The sequence below is a fragment of the Tiliqua scincoides genome, chromosome 6 (genome assembly GCF_035046505.1).
Source record: "Tiliqua scincoides isolate rTilSci1 chromosome 6, rTilSci1.hap2, whole genome shotgun sequence".
NCBI lineage: Eukaryota > Metazoa > Chordata > Lepidosauria > Squamata > Scincidae > Tiliqua > Tiliqua scincoides.
In genome coordinates this window covers 65,893,222-65,910,969 of record NC_089826.1, presented here as the reverse complement: position 1 = coordinate 65,910,969, position 17,748 = coordinate 65,893,222, and the positions used below count along the sequence as shown (strand labels likewise).

General features: G+C 43.5%; 1 protein-coding gene across 1 annotated transcript in view; it reads left to right on the top strand.

Annotated features, from left to right (window-relative positions):
• The first annotated feature begins 8,296 nt into the window (after window positions 1-8,296).
• CRACD (capping protein inhibiting regulator of actin dynamics) overlaps window positions 8,297-17,748 on the top strand; it is a 31,239-nt gene continuing 21,787 nt past the window's right edge. The window contains exon 1 of the mRNA XM_066632910.1: window positions 8,297-8,416. Coding sequence (XP_066489007.1) covers window positions 8,297-8,416 — 120 coding nt within the window. The remainder of the gene's footprint in view (window positions 8,417-17,748) is intronic.

Genomic DNA, 17,748 nt, shown 5'->3' with positions numbered 1-17,748 from the left:
TCAGCTGCATTAGCACTGGTGGCAGGGGATAGGATTGGGCTTCTAATTTTGCAAAAGATGTTATGTCAACACTTAAGTGTTATGGAAGTGACAATTCAAACACAGAGCCCAAATATACAGTATACTCTAAATCAGGGGTCTCCAAACCCTGGCCCGGTGGCCAGATGCGGCCCACGGCAAGCCTCTATCCAGCCCACAGCCAGCCTCTTGTCCCCTGAGAGCCTCTGGCCCACTGAACTGAACACAACTGGAGCTGTGCTCTGGTTGTGTCTGGAGGGTGTTCTGAGAGCCAGAGAGGTTGAATGAATGAGCCCTTTCATTCATTTACTCACTCATCATTTATTCACTCTAATTTATTTAAATTTTATATTTAAATTTTTTTCCGGCCCTCAACACTGCACCAGATATTTGATGCGGCCCTCTAGTCAAAAAGTTTGGAGACCCCTACTCTAAATCAATCTCCTGTGAATATAAATGTATAATTTTAAATAATAATCTTGCCAGGAATCCTGAATAGAAAAATGCTTTAGGCTTCAACATTCTCCTTAAGACATTTTTTTCCCAGCCCACAGGTGTGTACATTTTATCCCTGTTGCATATATGCAACGTTGGGCAAAAATAGTTTAATTGCTTCCTGATGTTTTGGTAATGCGGTATCAGAGGTTCACAAATTGCAATCTGTTGTGAAGTATCTGCTTTACCTTGCAATTTTGCTATAGTGATGTGATTATAGGTTGTACAGAAGAAGGCAAAAGGCTAGTGCCGGCCCAAGCCCGCCTGGCACCTGAGGCAGCATTCCAAATGTCACCTCCTTACCTTGTGATGCACCAGCCTCTGCTCCTCCAGCACTCTCACCTCTCCACACTTCTGCATTGTCCTGCTTTTCCTTTACCAATTCAAGGACTTAAGGAGGAAAATCAGCGGAGGGGAGCAGGTGAATGGAAGTGGGTTCCCCTTGCTGATTAACTGCCTCAGCAGTGGACCGCTAGCCTCCCACCAGCACTGGCTCAGCGCGAACTCGTGCTGGGCTAGCTCTGGCACTGGGCTGGAGCTAAGCCCTGCAAACATGCCTTATAGCACATTTGCAACTGTGCGCGCTGGCAATAAGCTGGCGCGCAGAGTTTAAGATGGGGCTCTCAGTTGGCCTCATGGATGGGCCAGCCCTGCAAAAGACTACTGTCTAATTTCTTGCTATTTCCATTTCCAGCTTGCATTTTCTTCAGGAACGGTTTCCTGTATATGACAGTGTCAGATAATATTTGACTGTTAATAAAAGAAATGTTAGTGTTTGTATCTTCTTAGTTTCACCTTTGCAAAGAAGAAGAAAAACATGAATTTATTTAATCCCAATATTTAAAGCTGAAACACGGGCTGCTATACAGACAACCTACAGATAAATTTAGATGACAGTTTCAGTAGTGGGGAATGTACCAAAGTGAGGCAAGATATTTCAGTGTCCTGTCAAGTGGTGAAGAGACTGCTAAGTCACATCTGCAGCCAATCAGAAATTCAAGTAAGCAGCGGGGTATTTTCTTTGCTATTTGGCAAGATACATAATTATGAAGCATATAAAAGGGCCAGACTCGCAGAGGAAGAATCAGTATGGCTTCTGAAAAAGGAAGTCCTGCCTCACCAACATTTTTAGGTTCCTTGAGTTCCCCTGAAAGCATGTGAATGGGGTGATCTAGTAGACCTTATGCTCTTGGACTTCACAAAAGTTTTTGACAGAGTCCTTCACCAAAGGCTCCTGAGTAAACTCAGCAGTCATGGGATAAGAGAATGGGTCCTCTAACGGACTGGTGATGGTTAGACAACTGGAAGCAGAGCAAATGGGCAGTTCTCATAATGGAGGGGACTGGGGGGTCCAATCCTATCCAGCTTTCCAGCGCTGATGCAGCAGTGCCAACAGAGCATGCACTGCATCCTACGGTGGGGGTGGGGAGCAGTCATGGAGGCATCCTCCAGGTAAGGGAAAGTTTGTTCTCTTTCCTCAGGGCTGCATTGTGTCTGCATTGGTGCTGGAAAGTTGGATAGGATTCGGCCCTGGATTCCCCTAAGGATCTGTTAAATTCACTGCTTATTCATAAATGATCTGTAGTCAGAGGTAAGCAGGGAAGTGACCAGATCTGTGGAAGACACCACATTATTTAAGAGGGTGAAAATGGAAACAGACTGAAAAGCTCCAGGATTTTTCTGAACTGCATGAGTGACAACAAAACAGAAAATGATTGAGGTCCAAATCCTAACCAATTTTCCAGCAGTGGCATAGCTGTGTCTGTGGGACATGTACTGCATTCCGCAGTTGGGTGGCACTCACAGAGGCCTCCTCAAAGGAAGGGAACATTTGCTCCCTTACCTTGGAGCTGCATTGCCCTTATGTTGGTGCTGGAAAGTGGGTTAGAATTGCGCCCTTAGCGTCAGTTCTGCACACTGGGGGAAAGAATCATAATGATATATATGTGTATAGGGTCTGTACTGACAGTTTCTAACCAGTAAAGAGAGCTTAACGTTGTGGGAGACAGCTCAGTGAAAACATTCAACAGTGTGTAGCAGCTGTGGAAGAGGCCAAGTTCATACTAAGGATTCTTAGAAAGGGGATAGAAAAATTAACATTCCAGAATTGTAATGCCATACAAATCGATGGGATGAGTGCATTTGGAATACTGTGTATAGTTTTGGTTGGGATATAGTTTTGGTTGTAGGATTTTGGATATTGTAGGACTGGGAAAGGTGCAAAAAAGAGTAACATGATGATGGGCTTGGATCCCCCTTTCTATGATGAAAGAATGGCTAAAGGCAGGAGGTCTGGCTCAGTTGGTAGAGCTGCCGCCTTGTATGCCTGAAGATCTGAGGCTGCCAGTTTGAAACAACCGGAAGTAACCAAGAACTGAAGACACGCTGATAGACTGATGAGCTGACCTTCGGTGGCAGAGAGGAGTTGCCATCAAGTGGAGCGTGGGAGGCGAAGGGCCAGAGAGAGGCCAGACCAGGAAGGAATCCAGCTGGAACAAGGGGTTCTATGAAATACTAGAACTATTCAATTGTAAAAATCCCTACGGGGGTTTAGAACAGCCTGCCTATGTAAACCGCCTTGGATTAAAGTCTGAGGAGGAATCTGATGACCAAAAGAAAGGCGGTATATAAATACCTGTATAAATATAAATAAATAAATAAAATGTTTGGGACTTTATAGAAGAAGAACAACTAACAGCACTATCCTATTATCTACTCAGAGGTGTGTCTCATTGTGTTCAATGAGACTCCCAGCAAAGTGTGTATCGAATTGCAGGCTGAGAGTCTATGATAAAGGCTTGTAAAATTATGCATAATATGGTGAAAGTGGGTAGAGAGAAGTCTTTCACCCTCACTATTGATGACTGTAGGGAATTTGGGAAATAAATCATTGGGCTGTTGAGGAAGTATTTTAATTGCTCTCTTTAACCTTTAGGTTTGCTGTACATACCATGTCAAGGCGGACTGATTCTTCAGTTCCAGTGACACATGTAATCAACATTTTCTTCTTGTTTAATCAATCGGTTTTTGATTATCTTCTTGAAATAATGACCACTTAGCTTGCTTCACCCCTTCTGAATTTCAATCCCAGTTAGAACCAATTTTTTAAAAGGTTCATCATATTTTGAACAGAGCTAGGACAAGAGAAGGTGGGAAGAGAAGGTGGGACAAGAGAAGCTAGGACAAAAATCTGGTGGGAAGATCATGGGGCCTAATTGAACCTCTAGTACAGTGATTTTCAACCTTTTTCATCTCAGGGCACACTGACAAGGGGATAAAATTGTCAAGGCACACCATCAGCTTTTTGATAATTGACAAAGCACACCATACTGCTGGTAGGGGGCTAACATCCCTCAATGATCCTAAAAATAAATGACCCTCCCCCAAATTCCTGCAGCACACCTGTAGACCATTCACGGCACACCAGTGTGCCATGGCACACTGGTTGAAAATCACTGCTCTAGTAGTACATCAACTGCCTATTCCTTATGTATGTTGTTATGTATTAAACCCAAATCTGAAGTGAGTAAAATGTGAGCAAGACTCCTTAACTAGCTGGTGGTTCTTTCTTCACCAAGATATTGTTAGCGTCAACAACACCATGTTCCATGTTTGTGAACGCAGTCACACAGTAATTGCCTGGGGGTATGAAGCAACAGTCTCGCTGGGTGCTTGTGAGCAAGCCTGGATTTAAAGTGTTGACTCAAGTGTTGACTCAAGAAAGCAAACCTGGAATTATTTTTTGGCAACACTTTGCCCCACCTTGTCATGTTACTAAGTTGTTTGTTTGCTTGCAAAGGATCGCACGCACTGACTGACAGCATTGCATGAAATTATTGTATTGGATTAATTAAATCATTGTTTAATTGTACTTTGAACTGTGATGACTGGCATCTGCTGCAGTTGCCATTTCTTCAGCAACAAGGGCAAAGGAATGCAGTGCACACAAACCTTCAGGAATGAATGCCACCATCGGACTCAGAGTGTTGCATTTTGGCTGTCTCAAATAGCCTCCTCCCTTCTTGTAAATATTTGTTCCCTCAGACATCCAAATGTGAACCTGAAGAATCAGAGAGCAGATGTTCTAATGCTCTCCGTTTTGCTTTGTCAATATAGGGCCCTCCTTGGCAGCAAGTAGCCACCGCACATTTAAATTCCGAGCACAGCGTTTGCTTAGGTTTCTGGCTGCTCTTTGGCCTCATTCTTCCTTGGCGACTGCTTAACTAACCATGCTGTTATTCACCAGTGCGCTCTGAGGTGCAATGTTGATAAGCTCCGGTGTGTATTTGTTTTGTTATCTGCAGACAAGAAGAAGGCAAGCAAATTCCAGCCTTTTAAGAAGTTTTTTGGTCGGAGGAAAAAAAGGGAGGCGGCGCCAGACCGCGAGGACGCCAAGTTGAAGCCAAGCAGTTCCTTCGGAAATGTCTGCAATGGTGTGTTGTCTTCTGATGAAGAGACGAACGATGGCCTGAGGTAATGAAATCCATGCATGTTGCTGCTCCTGTGCTGAGTCCGCCCAGAAGAGTAATTGCAGATGTTGTGCATCTTCTTATTCGACTCTAGAGCAACCCTTTGCATCTTATTGTATGACTGTCACTGCATGTTTAGAGATACTTAAGTCATATCAGAAAATCACTGCTTCCATGTTTGGACTCCTTTGGAGGTGATTTCAGGATTATAGCTGCATCCCTGCCTGTTAATACACTTACTGTACATCATCATTTTTATTATTATCTAAAAAAAACCCTAATATTTGATGCTTTAGAAAAGCTGAAATAAGAGCTAGCTCTCTCTCCCAGTTATATGATCAGAACGCTTCTTATGTTCCTGCAGTGCTGATTGGTTAGATGTAGAAGGAAAGGGATCACAGGCAATAATAGTGAGATTCTCACTGGTTCACTTTGGACCAGTCTCAGGTAAAGTGATTTATTTCCGTCCCCTAAAATTGGAAAAGGATTATTGTGATATTTTCAAGCCCACGCTGGGGTTTGTCCCCATCACACTTTCAGTAACATTCTAGGGTGAGCAACAGAATGAGCTTGTCCTGTTGTCGGATTTCTCCCCCCAACTATGTTGCCTCACTGCTACTCCACCCAAATTTCTATAGAAATATTGCAGCAGCAATGTGCAGAGCTAGTGATGGTGCCTTTATTAGAGTCTGGAATGGGGCGTCAAACCTGTTTCATATAGTGTACCAAACAGCGTTCATGGCACCTGCTGAGGCCAGAAGTGATGTCATTTTGTAGGAAGTTATGTCATGCAGCAGATGATGGCCAGAAATAAGCACTTTGTTCTCACATAGAAACTCCTTAGCTCCAAATGACAGAAGAGACAATGGGCAAATCTTGATCTTTTCAAGATATGAGAGTCCAGTTATCATGCTAAGAGAGCCCAAATATCACACAGGCTGCCCTTTCAGCGGTGCTGCTTCTGCTGCATTAGCAGCTGAGATGTATTCTGTGAAGTGATGCCTTGTCAGAAGCGGTGCTACTGAAAGGGCAGCCCGTGTGAGAACTGGGCTCTCCTAGCGCCTCAGCATTATCTCCCTCTCACACCCCTGCTGGTTTGCCTCTTCCCCCATAGAGTCCCTTGCCTTCTGAAGCCTCCTTCTGAATCACTGAACCACTCCCACCCAGAGCCTTGGCAGAAGTGGCACTGCTGAAATGGTGGCTTTGGGGGAACTCAATTATAATGGGGGCCGAATAAAAAGCTTCCAGCCCATGAGCCTTATGTTTGACACCCCTGCTCTTGAAAGTGCCTTAGCAGTATCTCAGGCACCAGAACCCTTAGAAATGTAGTTCCCAGGGTTTCGGGTTCCTGGGACATTGTTGGGTTTAGTGGAGGTTCATCACCAACCTTTTCTCTTGCCACTCCAACCATTGCCAATTTGGGTGGTATGAAAAGTGATTGGCAACAAGGAGGGCTAGTAAAAGGACCAGACCATTCTAAACCACACCCAAACTTTGGAGGTATTAGGGTCTGATTCAGAATGGGGTCAGTGTGCTCAGAATCGGGGAGGTTTGAAGTATGAACATTGCTAAGCTCACTTATCCCAAGATTTTGGCCGATAAATTCAAGCCATTACTTGAGGCGAAATCCAGAAGCACATCTCATCTGTGCACAGTTTGTAAGGCCTGAATTGACTGGCTATATCAAGTCTGCTTCTTCTTTACCACTCACATTTTTATTTTATGTATTTTAGATGTTTATTTTAGGTATTTTTTTAACCCTACTTTCCCACCGCACAGTGCACTCAAGGCAGCTCACTGGAAGTTACTTAGGACGGTGGTCCCTAAACTTCTTAGCACCAGGACCCACTTTTTAAAATGACACTCTGTCGGGACCCACCTAGCTCTACAAGACTAAAAAAAATTCACTTTATCAGCTGTTCAAGCCTCTGTTTTGATCCTTTTTACTATGGGTGGGTTGGGGCCTTCTGGCGCATTTGTTGAGCTCCATCTTCATCAGATCAGGACCACTCTGGTGCCCTTTGCCTGGCCTTTGATAGTAGCTGAGGAGTGGTTTCTTACTTACAAGTAAAGGCACACACATGCTGCTCAGTTTCACTTTCCATAGAGTTCAATGCATTTTTCTTGTTATCTCAGAGAGGGAACTTCCTTCTTGAATGTTTTTTGAGGTCTGCCTTCATCAGATAGGGGTAATTCTGGTGGTGTTGCCTTCTTCTTGGTCTGCCCTTTGAAGTGGACTATGGCATGTTCCTCTCTCTGTACTCGTGTGTATATGTGCATGTGCAGCTCAGTTTCACTTCCCATAGGGCTCAATACATTTTCCTTGTAAGCTATTGTCTTGTCACTTTCATGTCCCACCAGCAGTCGGTTTATGATCCTCTGGTGGGTCACGACCCACAGTTCGGGAAACACTGACATTTGACATTTAGGAGTATGGTGGCATCTTCTAGAACTAATTAATTTTGGGAAACATTGAATTGCTAACAGGAGACTTATCAACCCACTCTCATGGGAGACACATTTCATCACAATAATTCCCGTTTATAACAAAACACTTCTGTGGCTGCCTCAGATGCAGCGAGCAGAAGGAGCTGAGAGTCATTCTTATGTATCATGGCAACCATTGTCATAGTATCACCTTGCCATTTAAATTGATGGGTAGCTTAGTGCAGTAGGGGACTTCTGCAGGCATATACTTGTTTCCATGTCCATATTCAGAATTTACACTCGAAAATCTAACAATACTGCAAAGATGCTCTTATTTTGGAATGATAATCTGCAGCAGGAGTGTAAATAATCAGGCAAATGGAGTTAACAGAGTTCCACAACCAGAACATTGCAAAATATAACTCACATTCTTTTGTATTTTCATGTATCTATTTCAGAAAATAGTGTTTAAAAAGAATGAAGAACATTTCTTTGTGCAGAAATGTAATGGGGTGTGTGTGTGTGTGTGTGTGTGTACAGAGATTTCTGTGCACCTGTGTGCAGAACCGGTGCACCAGGATTTACATGAGAAGGAAATCTCTGTCATAGCTATTGACCTTTTCCATAGTCACCGGATAATTTTTGTGGCAAACATTTAAGTAGTGAAAGAAAAGGTGTAACATCTGTTATTTTGATACATTACCACCCACTGGAGTGGTGAGAGTGAGATACGTATTCAAATAAATAAATACACATGAGGGAAAGCAATGTAGAAAATAGGCAACAAGCCAGAAGAAAAATACTGTAGTGTTCAGTTGCATTGGTTATTTGAAACTCTTATAAACTCCTCTCTGTTCAAACTGCTTTTCAGGTCTTCCAGTTATTGTATGGGAACACGGGCCTTTTCTCATGACAGTATTTTTATACCTGATGGGCGAGCAGAGAGTGAAGAGTCAGATCAAGCAATGTCACAAGAGAACATCCTAGGCAAAGTCAAAACCCTTCAGGTAAGGTTTAGCATACAATGTGACTTCAGAGATGTCACAGCTCAAGCTGTTATGGCCTGGATTGATTCCTTCCTCACTTTGCTGTTATAGTCATGAATTGTTTATTGATTATGCTGTGCCTGTGAGACGCCATACTATAAAGAAAGCACACTGAATGTACAAGAGAGTACCTGCAGTCAACAGTTCTCGTCCTGTAGACTATTTCCCTATCACCCTACAGCTGCAGTTCTCAAACTCTCAGGGAGTTTGAGGACCACAGTAAGTTATGTGGTCCTTGCGAACAAACCTTGCTGAGGGAGAACCAGCATGGCTTCTGTAAGGGTAAGTCTTGCCTCACGAACCTTATAGAATTCTTTGAAAAGGTCAACAGGCATGTGGATGTGGGAGAACCTGTGGACATTAGATATCTGGACTTTCAGAAGGCGTTCAACACGGTCCCTCACCAAAGGCTGCTGAGAAAACTCCACAGCAAGAGAATTAGAGAGAAGGTCCTCTCATGGATTAAGAACTGGTTGAAGACCAGAAAACAGAGAGTGGTTGTCAATGGGCAATTTTCACAATGGAGAGAGGTGAAAAGCGGTGTGCCCCAAGGATCTGTCCTGGGACTAGTGCTTTTCAACCTCTTCATAAATGACCTGGAGACAGGGGTGAGCAGTGAGGTGGCAAAGTTTTCAGACAACACCAAACTTTTCCGAATGGTGAAGACCAGAAGTGATTGTGAGGAGCTCCAGAAGGATCTCTCCAAACTGGCAGAATGGGCAGCAAAATGGCAGATGCGCTTCAATGTCAGTAAGTGTAAAGTCATGCACATTGGGGCAAAAAATCAAAACTTCACATATAGGCTGATGGGTTCTGAGCTGTCTGTGACAGATCAGGAGAGAGATCTTGGGGTGGTGGTGGACAGGTTGATGAAAGTGTCGACCCAATGTGCGGCGGCAGTAAAAAAGGCCAGTTCTATGCTTGGGATCATTAGAAAAGGTATTGAGAACAAAACAGCTAATACTATAATGCCGTTGTACAAATTGATGGTAAGGCTGGAGTATTGCGTCCAGTTCTGGTTGCCACATCTCAAAAAAGACATAGTGGAAATGGAAAAGGTGGAAAAGAGAGTGACTAAGATGATTACTGGGCTGGGGCACCTTCCTTATGAGGAACGGCGTTTGGGCCTCTTCAGCCTAGAAAAGAGACGCCTGAGGGGGGACATGATTGAGACATACAAAATTATGCATGGGAAGGATAAAGTGGATAGAGAGATGCTCTTTACACTCTCACATAACACCGGAACCAGGGGACGTCCACTAAAATTGAGTGTTGGGAGAGTTAGGACAGACAAAAGAAAATATTTCTTTATTCAGTGTGTGGTTGGTCTGTGGAACTCCTTGCCACAGATGTGGTGATGGCGTCTGGACTGGGCGCCTTTAAAAGGGGATTGGACAAGTTTCTGGAGGAAAAATCCATTACGGGTTACAAGCCATGATGTGTACGTGCAACCTCCTGATTTTAGAAATGGGGTATGTATCAGAATGCCAGATGCAAGGGAGGGCACCAAGATGCAGGTCTCTTGTTATCTGGTGTGCTCCCTGGGGCATTTGGTGGGCCGCTGCGAGATACAGGAAGCTGGACTAGATGGGCCTATGGCCTGATCCAGTGGGGCTATTCTTATGTTCTTATTGCGTGGGAGTGGGGAAGGCAGCAAAGGTGAGGGGAAGGCAGTGATGCGATCCCCAGGATTGCATCACTAAGGGGCTGCAGGGGCTGACACTTACTTACCAGTCCCTGCTGCAGCCTCTCAGGGGTGCTGGGAGCCCTGCATGACCCTCCACTGGTCTCCCTGTGATTGCTCCGCTTTCACTTTTTGAAGGCTGGGGAGCCCTGCATTTACAGCAGCAAGTGGCACAGGCATTGCAAATTGTGTGCCGCTTTTGCATGATGAGGGACCGCCAGCACAAATGTCAGGAGGGTCTATGCGTGACCGAGAACAACAAGATGCCACACCAGAGCAGGTAGGTCAGGGTGTGGGTAGTTCAAGGATGATTTGGAGAGATTTGGGATGGGAGCAGGGAAGGCAGATAGTTGTCCAGGGGCTATTGGGGGTGTATTCTTGCAGCAGCTAAGTTAGCTACAATTCTTTTCACTGGCTGACATGCCTCCACTTCTCATACATATGCTGGCAAAAGAGCTGGTACAGGTCCAGGAAAGCCCATAAGCAACTAGATGGCCTACTAAGAGATAAGTAAAAAGCTTTTCTGGTTGCCCCATCTAGTTGCCCCCCACTCTAACATGTGGAGCACGCACCACTGCATGCTGTGGACGGACAGGGGATAGGATTGAGCCATAAGACGGCTAAATTAAGCTAATAGGGAAGCTAAGGCAGCCTTGAAATAAATGTCTCATCTCCATGGGGCATGAAGGGCATGTGAGTTATGGTAAGCTAGATGTGTGTATAATGGCATAAGATGGTTAGTCACAGTGCATTTGTTTTATTGATAAATAGCATATGTGGGCATTAAACATAGTTTTACTCATATTTATGGAAGTTTTTCCACAGTAAAATACAAAACTTTGGCAGTCGCAAAGTACTAAAGCTTCTTAGTGTACTTTTACCATATTTTGTGTGTCGTCCACCCCCCCCAGCACACTATTTATCAACAAAATTAACCCATCCATCTGACTATCTTACACAATTAGAGGCATGGCTAGTTGCAGTGGCGTCACTAGGGTTCGTGTCACCCGGTGCGGGAGGCCAGCGCGTCACCCCCATGCAGTGGGCGGGGCAACATTCCAGGTGGTGGACGTGGTGATCTACCATCGCCCTGCCCTCACTGGTTTTTTGGCTGTACCTTTTGATGGAATAAAGATATTTCAATGCAGTTTATTTCATCACATTCTACATGAAATTATGCATTGATTGATGTATAAAATGATGGTATTATTTTTTGCAAACTGAGATTTTAGTGATTTTGATCACTAGTGGTGTCACCACCCCCCAGGGTGTCAGCTTACTAACACCTTATTAGAGCAGTTCTCAAACTTTTAGCACTGGGACCCACTCTTTAGAATGATAATCTGTCCAGGACTCATCATAAAGCAAATTAAAATAATTATAAATAAATTAAAGTAAAATAAATAAATAAGGGAAAGCCAGCCCTGTTCCATCAAGTGAATTTTCTCTGTAGCCTGCCTGCAATAACACCCCCCCCCCCAAAAGTATCAGTAAGATTTTCACCCCTACCCAGTACCCAGTTCAATTTAAGTTCTTTTCAAGCATATCACCATCAGGAACCACCTGGCTTTACAAGTCTGAGAGCCCAATCCTATGCCTATCTACTCAGAAGTAAGTCCCATTATAGTCAGTGGGGCTTACTCCCAGGAAAGTGTGGATAGGATTGCAGCCTAAAACAGAAAAAATATTTCACCTTATCCTGTCAAGCCTCTGTTTCATTTTTTTTATTGGGGGGGGGGGCTGCCTTCTGGAGCATTTGTTGAGCTCCAGTTGCTTCAAATCAGGACCATTCTGGTGGCTTCACATTCCCCTTTGCCTGACCTGCCCAGGAGCCAAGGCATGTTTGCTTACTCATGAGTAAACATGACCATGTGGCTTAGTTTTGCTTTCCATAGGGCTCAATACATTTGCCAGCTTGGACGGAGGGACTGCATTCTCAGGTTTTTTGGGGGGTTACATTCATTGAATCAGGACCATTCTGGTGTTGTTGGATTCCTCTCAGCCTGCCCTTTCAGAAAGACTAAGGCATATTCACCTACTCACGAGTAAACATGCAATATGGCTCAGTTACACTTTCTACTGGGCTCCATGCATTTTTTTATTTTCCAGTTTTTTGCCAATAACTTTTGGTAGAAAGGAAGTATTTTGCATTGCATTCTGCTAGAAATTCCACATTCAACGGTATATAACATGATGGTATTACTCCTAACCATCACGATTTTACCGTGTCACCCTCCCAGTGTGCATCACCCCCCCTTGTGCATCACCTAGTGTGGTCCGCACCCCCCACACCCCCTAGTGACGCCACTGGCTAGTTGTCCTCTTAGAAAGGATACATTATTGAAGCACAGTATTAATCTTCCTTATTTTATTTATTTGTCCAGAAATATTATTGCTCTTGGACTCAATTAACTGAGATTGCTTTTGCTCCCTGTTTGAGACTGCAAAGACAGCAACTGTTGAGTACCTGGCAACACACAATCTGTGGGTGATGGGCTATATTTGGTAATGTGGCTCTGAAGTTGTGTTCCACCTGTGTTACACTGAGGTGAACTTTAGGCTGCAGGAGTGCATCTTTGTTTAAATGCTCCACCGTGGAGACTCCCTGCATGCAGATGTCTTTCCCATGATTGTATCCTAAGCTTTTCTTCTTCCTGTAGATGAAATTTCCACTGATTCTGCTGACTGTATAAGATGGTCCTCAGACAGAGATGATTATAATGGCCAGCTTTGTTGGACCATACTACTAAGCATGAGCAAGCAATGATACCCAATGTCTGTTGATACCGTGTTATACTACTTGAACAGATTTGTGAAATAAATTATAACTTATTCTCAGTGGTGATTTAAACAAATTAAACAATGTATAATCAAAATGCTTGCGCAGTTACAGAATGAAGAACTTCTTGCTATAGCATTTCATTGATCTAAAGCAGTGGTTCCCAAACTTTATAGCACATAAGAACATAAGAACAGCCCCACTGGATCAGGCCATCGGCCCATCTAGTCCAGCTTCCTGTATCTCACAGCGGCCCACCAAATGCCCCAAGGAGCACACCAGATAACAAGAGACCTGCATCCTGGTGCCCTCCCTTGCATCTGGCATTCTGACATAACCCATTTCTAAAATCAGGAGGTTGCGCATACACATCATGGCTTGTACCCCGTAATGGATTTTTCCTCCAGAAACTTGTCCAATCCCCTTTTAAAGGCGTCCAGGCCAGTCGCCATCACCACATCCTGTGGCAAAGAGTTCCACAGACCAACCACACGCTGAGTAAAGAAATATTTTATTTTGTCTGTTCTAACTCTCCCAACACTCAATTTTAGTGGATGTCCCCTGGTTCTGGTATTATGTGAGAGTGTAAACATCACTCTCTCTAGTTTTACAAGACTTTTTAAAAGGAGATCTAGAAAGAATTAGTTATAAGTAATAATAACCAGAAAAAAGACTCTCAAACATTTATCTCCCTATATTTACACAAGCTTGCAAACTGTAGGAGCTGAGCTGTTGTCAGGGTAATTAGCAGCTACAGTATCTGAATTTTGAATAGGCTCAGGGCTTGAGGCAATTAGTTATCTGATCTTTCCATCACCCTTTGGCAACCCACCAAAAATCAGATCATAGCATACATGACGCTTTTCAACATAAGAAAGCATAGGTTCTGCCTTAAGGGGTTCACACTTTCAAAATAGACCCAAGGAGAGAAGTGATGGGAGGATACATGAAGGAAAAATGTATGGTTATTTCATGTACATGTACTTAAACCTAGTTGCAGTAGGGTGCGGGGACTAGATAAATATGATGAAAATGTTGACTTCTGTTGCTATTTGTAAGTTGTCTAAATGGCAGTAGTTCTCTTTGTTGTCCAAGGAGGCAACTTGTTGTAGGAGGCAGCCTGACTCCTATTGGCTGAGTTCCAAAGCCCTAAGCATCCTTCATTTGCATGCCTTACCTCTTTGCACACAGGCAGTTAGGTCTGGCATTTTCAGTTCATCTACCAGAGAAGGGGTGTTAAGAGGGCAGGGACTCAGCTGCTTGGGACTCCTCTCTTCTCCTGTGGCAATGTTAAGGTGTCACTGCTGGCTGGGGTATTGGTTGGCTGTAGTGTAGAGTCTGGGCCCTATATGTTTGGCATATATATGTTATATGTTTGGCAGATCGGGAATTACTTACTTGGTATACATCTGATATTGTTGTATGCTACTTATCTTCCCCCCCCCCTCCCTAATTCTTTCAGTTAATAAATTGGTTAACTTGTCTTGCTGCCTCTGTGTGTTGTGGGTCATGACTTCATAGAGCCTTGAGGGGAATCTCACTCCTGGGTGTTGTTTGGGGTGATTTTTCTTATACCCATTTAAAATTAGACTCTGCAGTAATCAAAACACATGCCTACTGTAATCACTAGGGATTGTAGTGACATTAAATCTTCATTATATCAAGTTTGAATAATTAACAACTAAACAAAGCTGGAACAGAAAAAAACAGAAATAACCCTTACCCTTGAAACACAGGACAGAATAGGCACTGACAAGCATACTTTATTTTTAAAATGTATTATTGATTAATCTCGATTTGATGTATTTGCTCATGAGTACATTGCTTTAGGTCAGGGGTCTCCAAACTTTTTGGCCAGAGGGCTACATCAAATATCTGGTGTGGTGCAGAGGGCCGGAAAAAAATTTAAATATAAAATTTAAATAAATAAATTAGAGATGGAACTTAGATGAGTGAATAAATGAATGAATGGGCTCATTCATTCAACCTCTCTGGCCCTCAGAACACCCTCCACACACAATCAGAGCACAGTTCTGGTCATGTTCAGTTGAGTGGGCCAGAGGCTTTCAGGGGACAAGAGGTTGGCTGCGGGCCAGAAAGAGGCTTGCTGCGGGCCGCATCTGGCCCCCGAGCTGGGGTTTGGAGACCCCTGCTTTTGGTGAATAAGCATGTATGAGGAGAGAGGGCAGAAGTTGGGGAGAGGTCATCGTATCTTCTCTTTTGAGATTATAGTTAATAATTTACGTTTCATTGCCGGCTTCTGCCTGACATGGGGCTGCTGCCAAAAATGGCATCCTTATGTTGAGTTCTCTCCTGATAGAGGTTAGAATCGCATCTCCTGTGCCATGACATCATCACACTGTGATTTCCTTGGATGCACTCTGCATTATAACCTGCAGTGCTGGGAGCAAGAAATTGTGCAACATTATGACATAACAGCATGAAGAAGGCAATCCAGCATGTTACACAGTGTAGGCAGGAAGCACTTGACAGGGGGATACCATAGGGATATCTTCAGTGCTGGTCATTACTTCCTGTCCCAGTAGTGCCCACCTATTTTCTGGTAGGACTCCTGTGTCTTTAACAACTGTAGGCCTGATGCTTTCCCCATATCTAGATATGTGTGCCAGGAAACACTTCATTTACTACTGTTCGGCCAATTGTGAGGCTGTTTTAAACACAGCAGCAGAGTCAAGAAAAAAACTGGCACTTCAAAAAGCAGAGGGAAAGGAATTGGTTCACTTCCAAATAAGAAAAGAAGAACCAATCCCCCTTACTTTGTTCTCCTAGCTTAGTGGTGGATCTTTTGGAGGATGTATAGAGCAGTACAGTTTAATTATTCAATAATTACTAACTTTTTTTAAAAGGTGTGATTTAGGGCCCTGTGGAAAATGTTATGTTCATGCGCAGGATGGGAGAGGATCCTGTAGTTAGTGTTCACACCCATTTTTCCAGGTACTTAGGAAAATAGAATCTGAACGAGTGAAAGAGATTACATATTTGGGTTTGATAAACTTTGGGCTTAACTGCCCATTTCTAAATGTGAGTATAGCAAACATTTGATGGGTCAGCAGGATCTTGTCCATTCTTGCCCCCTCTCTGTGCATCTTGGCTCCAAGCGTTGACAAATAATATTAATCCTGTATATGCAAGTTAATTTTGGTACATGTACAATGAATGTGTATTCGCTCCCACCCCTGCTTTTGAGGAGACATCATATGTTTTCAGCATATTCTTGTTGGAATGAATGAGCATATAGATGTGGTATGTGACAGGAGCGTGACTCAGGTGTAGTCCTACTGCACATTTGCTGCTTATGAATGTGTGAAGTCTTTTGGTGCTCACAGTCAGGAAATAATGTTTAGACAGAGCACACAGACCACAAACATACCCATCATTTCACTGCTATTAAACTGTATGTTATTTTTTTGCATTGCTATTTACAGTATGCTCTTGCTGTTAAAGGAAAATGTCATCACAAGCTAGTATTGGAACAAAATGGCATAGCGTTAATGACTCGTTTGGCACTCTGACATTTAATGCTTGGCTTCAGCTCTCAGAGATATCAAAAGAAAAGTGACAAATAGAAAGTTCTTCTTAACCAGCGTATTTAAGCAGAATACTTAAAATGATGAGTAAACACACAGTAAGGGAATTCAGCACCTTAAAGGATTGACCCCTCCGCAGAAATAAGGGCAGCTGTAGATTCATCCTCACCTAGTCCATGTACTAATGCATACAAGTCATAATGAATAGTAGATGAGAGATGAGACGATTTTGAAAGCTATATCTTGCCCGTATATTCTACAGTGGGGGTGGGAGTGGAACGATCTCAATAAAATCAGCTAAAAATTCTGCAGTCTTTTCTTCTTTTTTTCTTTATTGTTTTCAAAGACTTCCAGATCCCAACAAGTTTCTTCAATGTAGATGAATATATACAGCTTCCTTTGGACAGCACATACCATTCCCCCACAATAGCTCCATTCATTGACCTTTTTCAGTATTCAGAGCAAGCTTGTGCTGGGGAAGAACCATTATGTATACAGAACAAGATGGCCCACAGTCTTTTAGCTGTGTACACCAGGCTGCCAAAAGGCTTAGGGTGAGTAAGATTGCTTTCAGGAATAAAAGTTGCCAAATAGATCTGCCATCCTAGGGAGTCACCGTTTAAATGGCTTGGGGGGGATCAGTGGGAAGGAAACTGTACTTGTAGGAATGTTGAAGTTACAGTTATAGCAGTTCCAATGATGAAGGAAGTGTAAGAGGCATAAGAACTGAGGGGTATTGCAGTCAACAATGGTCCAGAGCTAAGATGCTGCAGGAGAGTATTATTGTGACCAACCTAATGAGTAGATCCAATGGTAGTTGGAGAAATGGTGCTTCACGGACTTTGGGTTGCAATAATAGTAGGATGATGAGATAATGCTCTTCATGAGCAATTGTAATTTGGTGCTCATTTGAACGTCAGAAGCCTTGTCCTCGCTTTTTCTATGCACAAAGAATGAACATATGGAGGGGAATTGCGCCTGCTTGGCCTACCCCCACCTTTGTACATCCACATGGTTCTTGGTGGCATGGAAGGGTTTACCTGTGAACAACAGTGTTTATGTAGAAATGCCATTCTCGCTTCCTGCAGAAGTTGGAGTGGGGCCAGTCACTGTCATCCCCTCCAGGCATTCACTCTACATAGGTGAATGAGAATGGAACTAAGCCCAGGATGCCTGTGGTGCATGCTGTGAATCAAGTCAGACATTTCAGTTGAAATCACCAGCATCAATAAATAGCGACAAAGGACCTCCCAATAAGGTGTGCCTGTTGGCGGTGATTCAA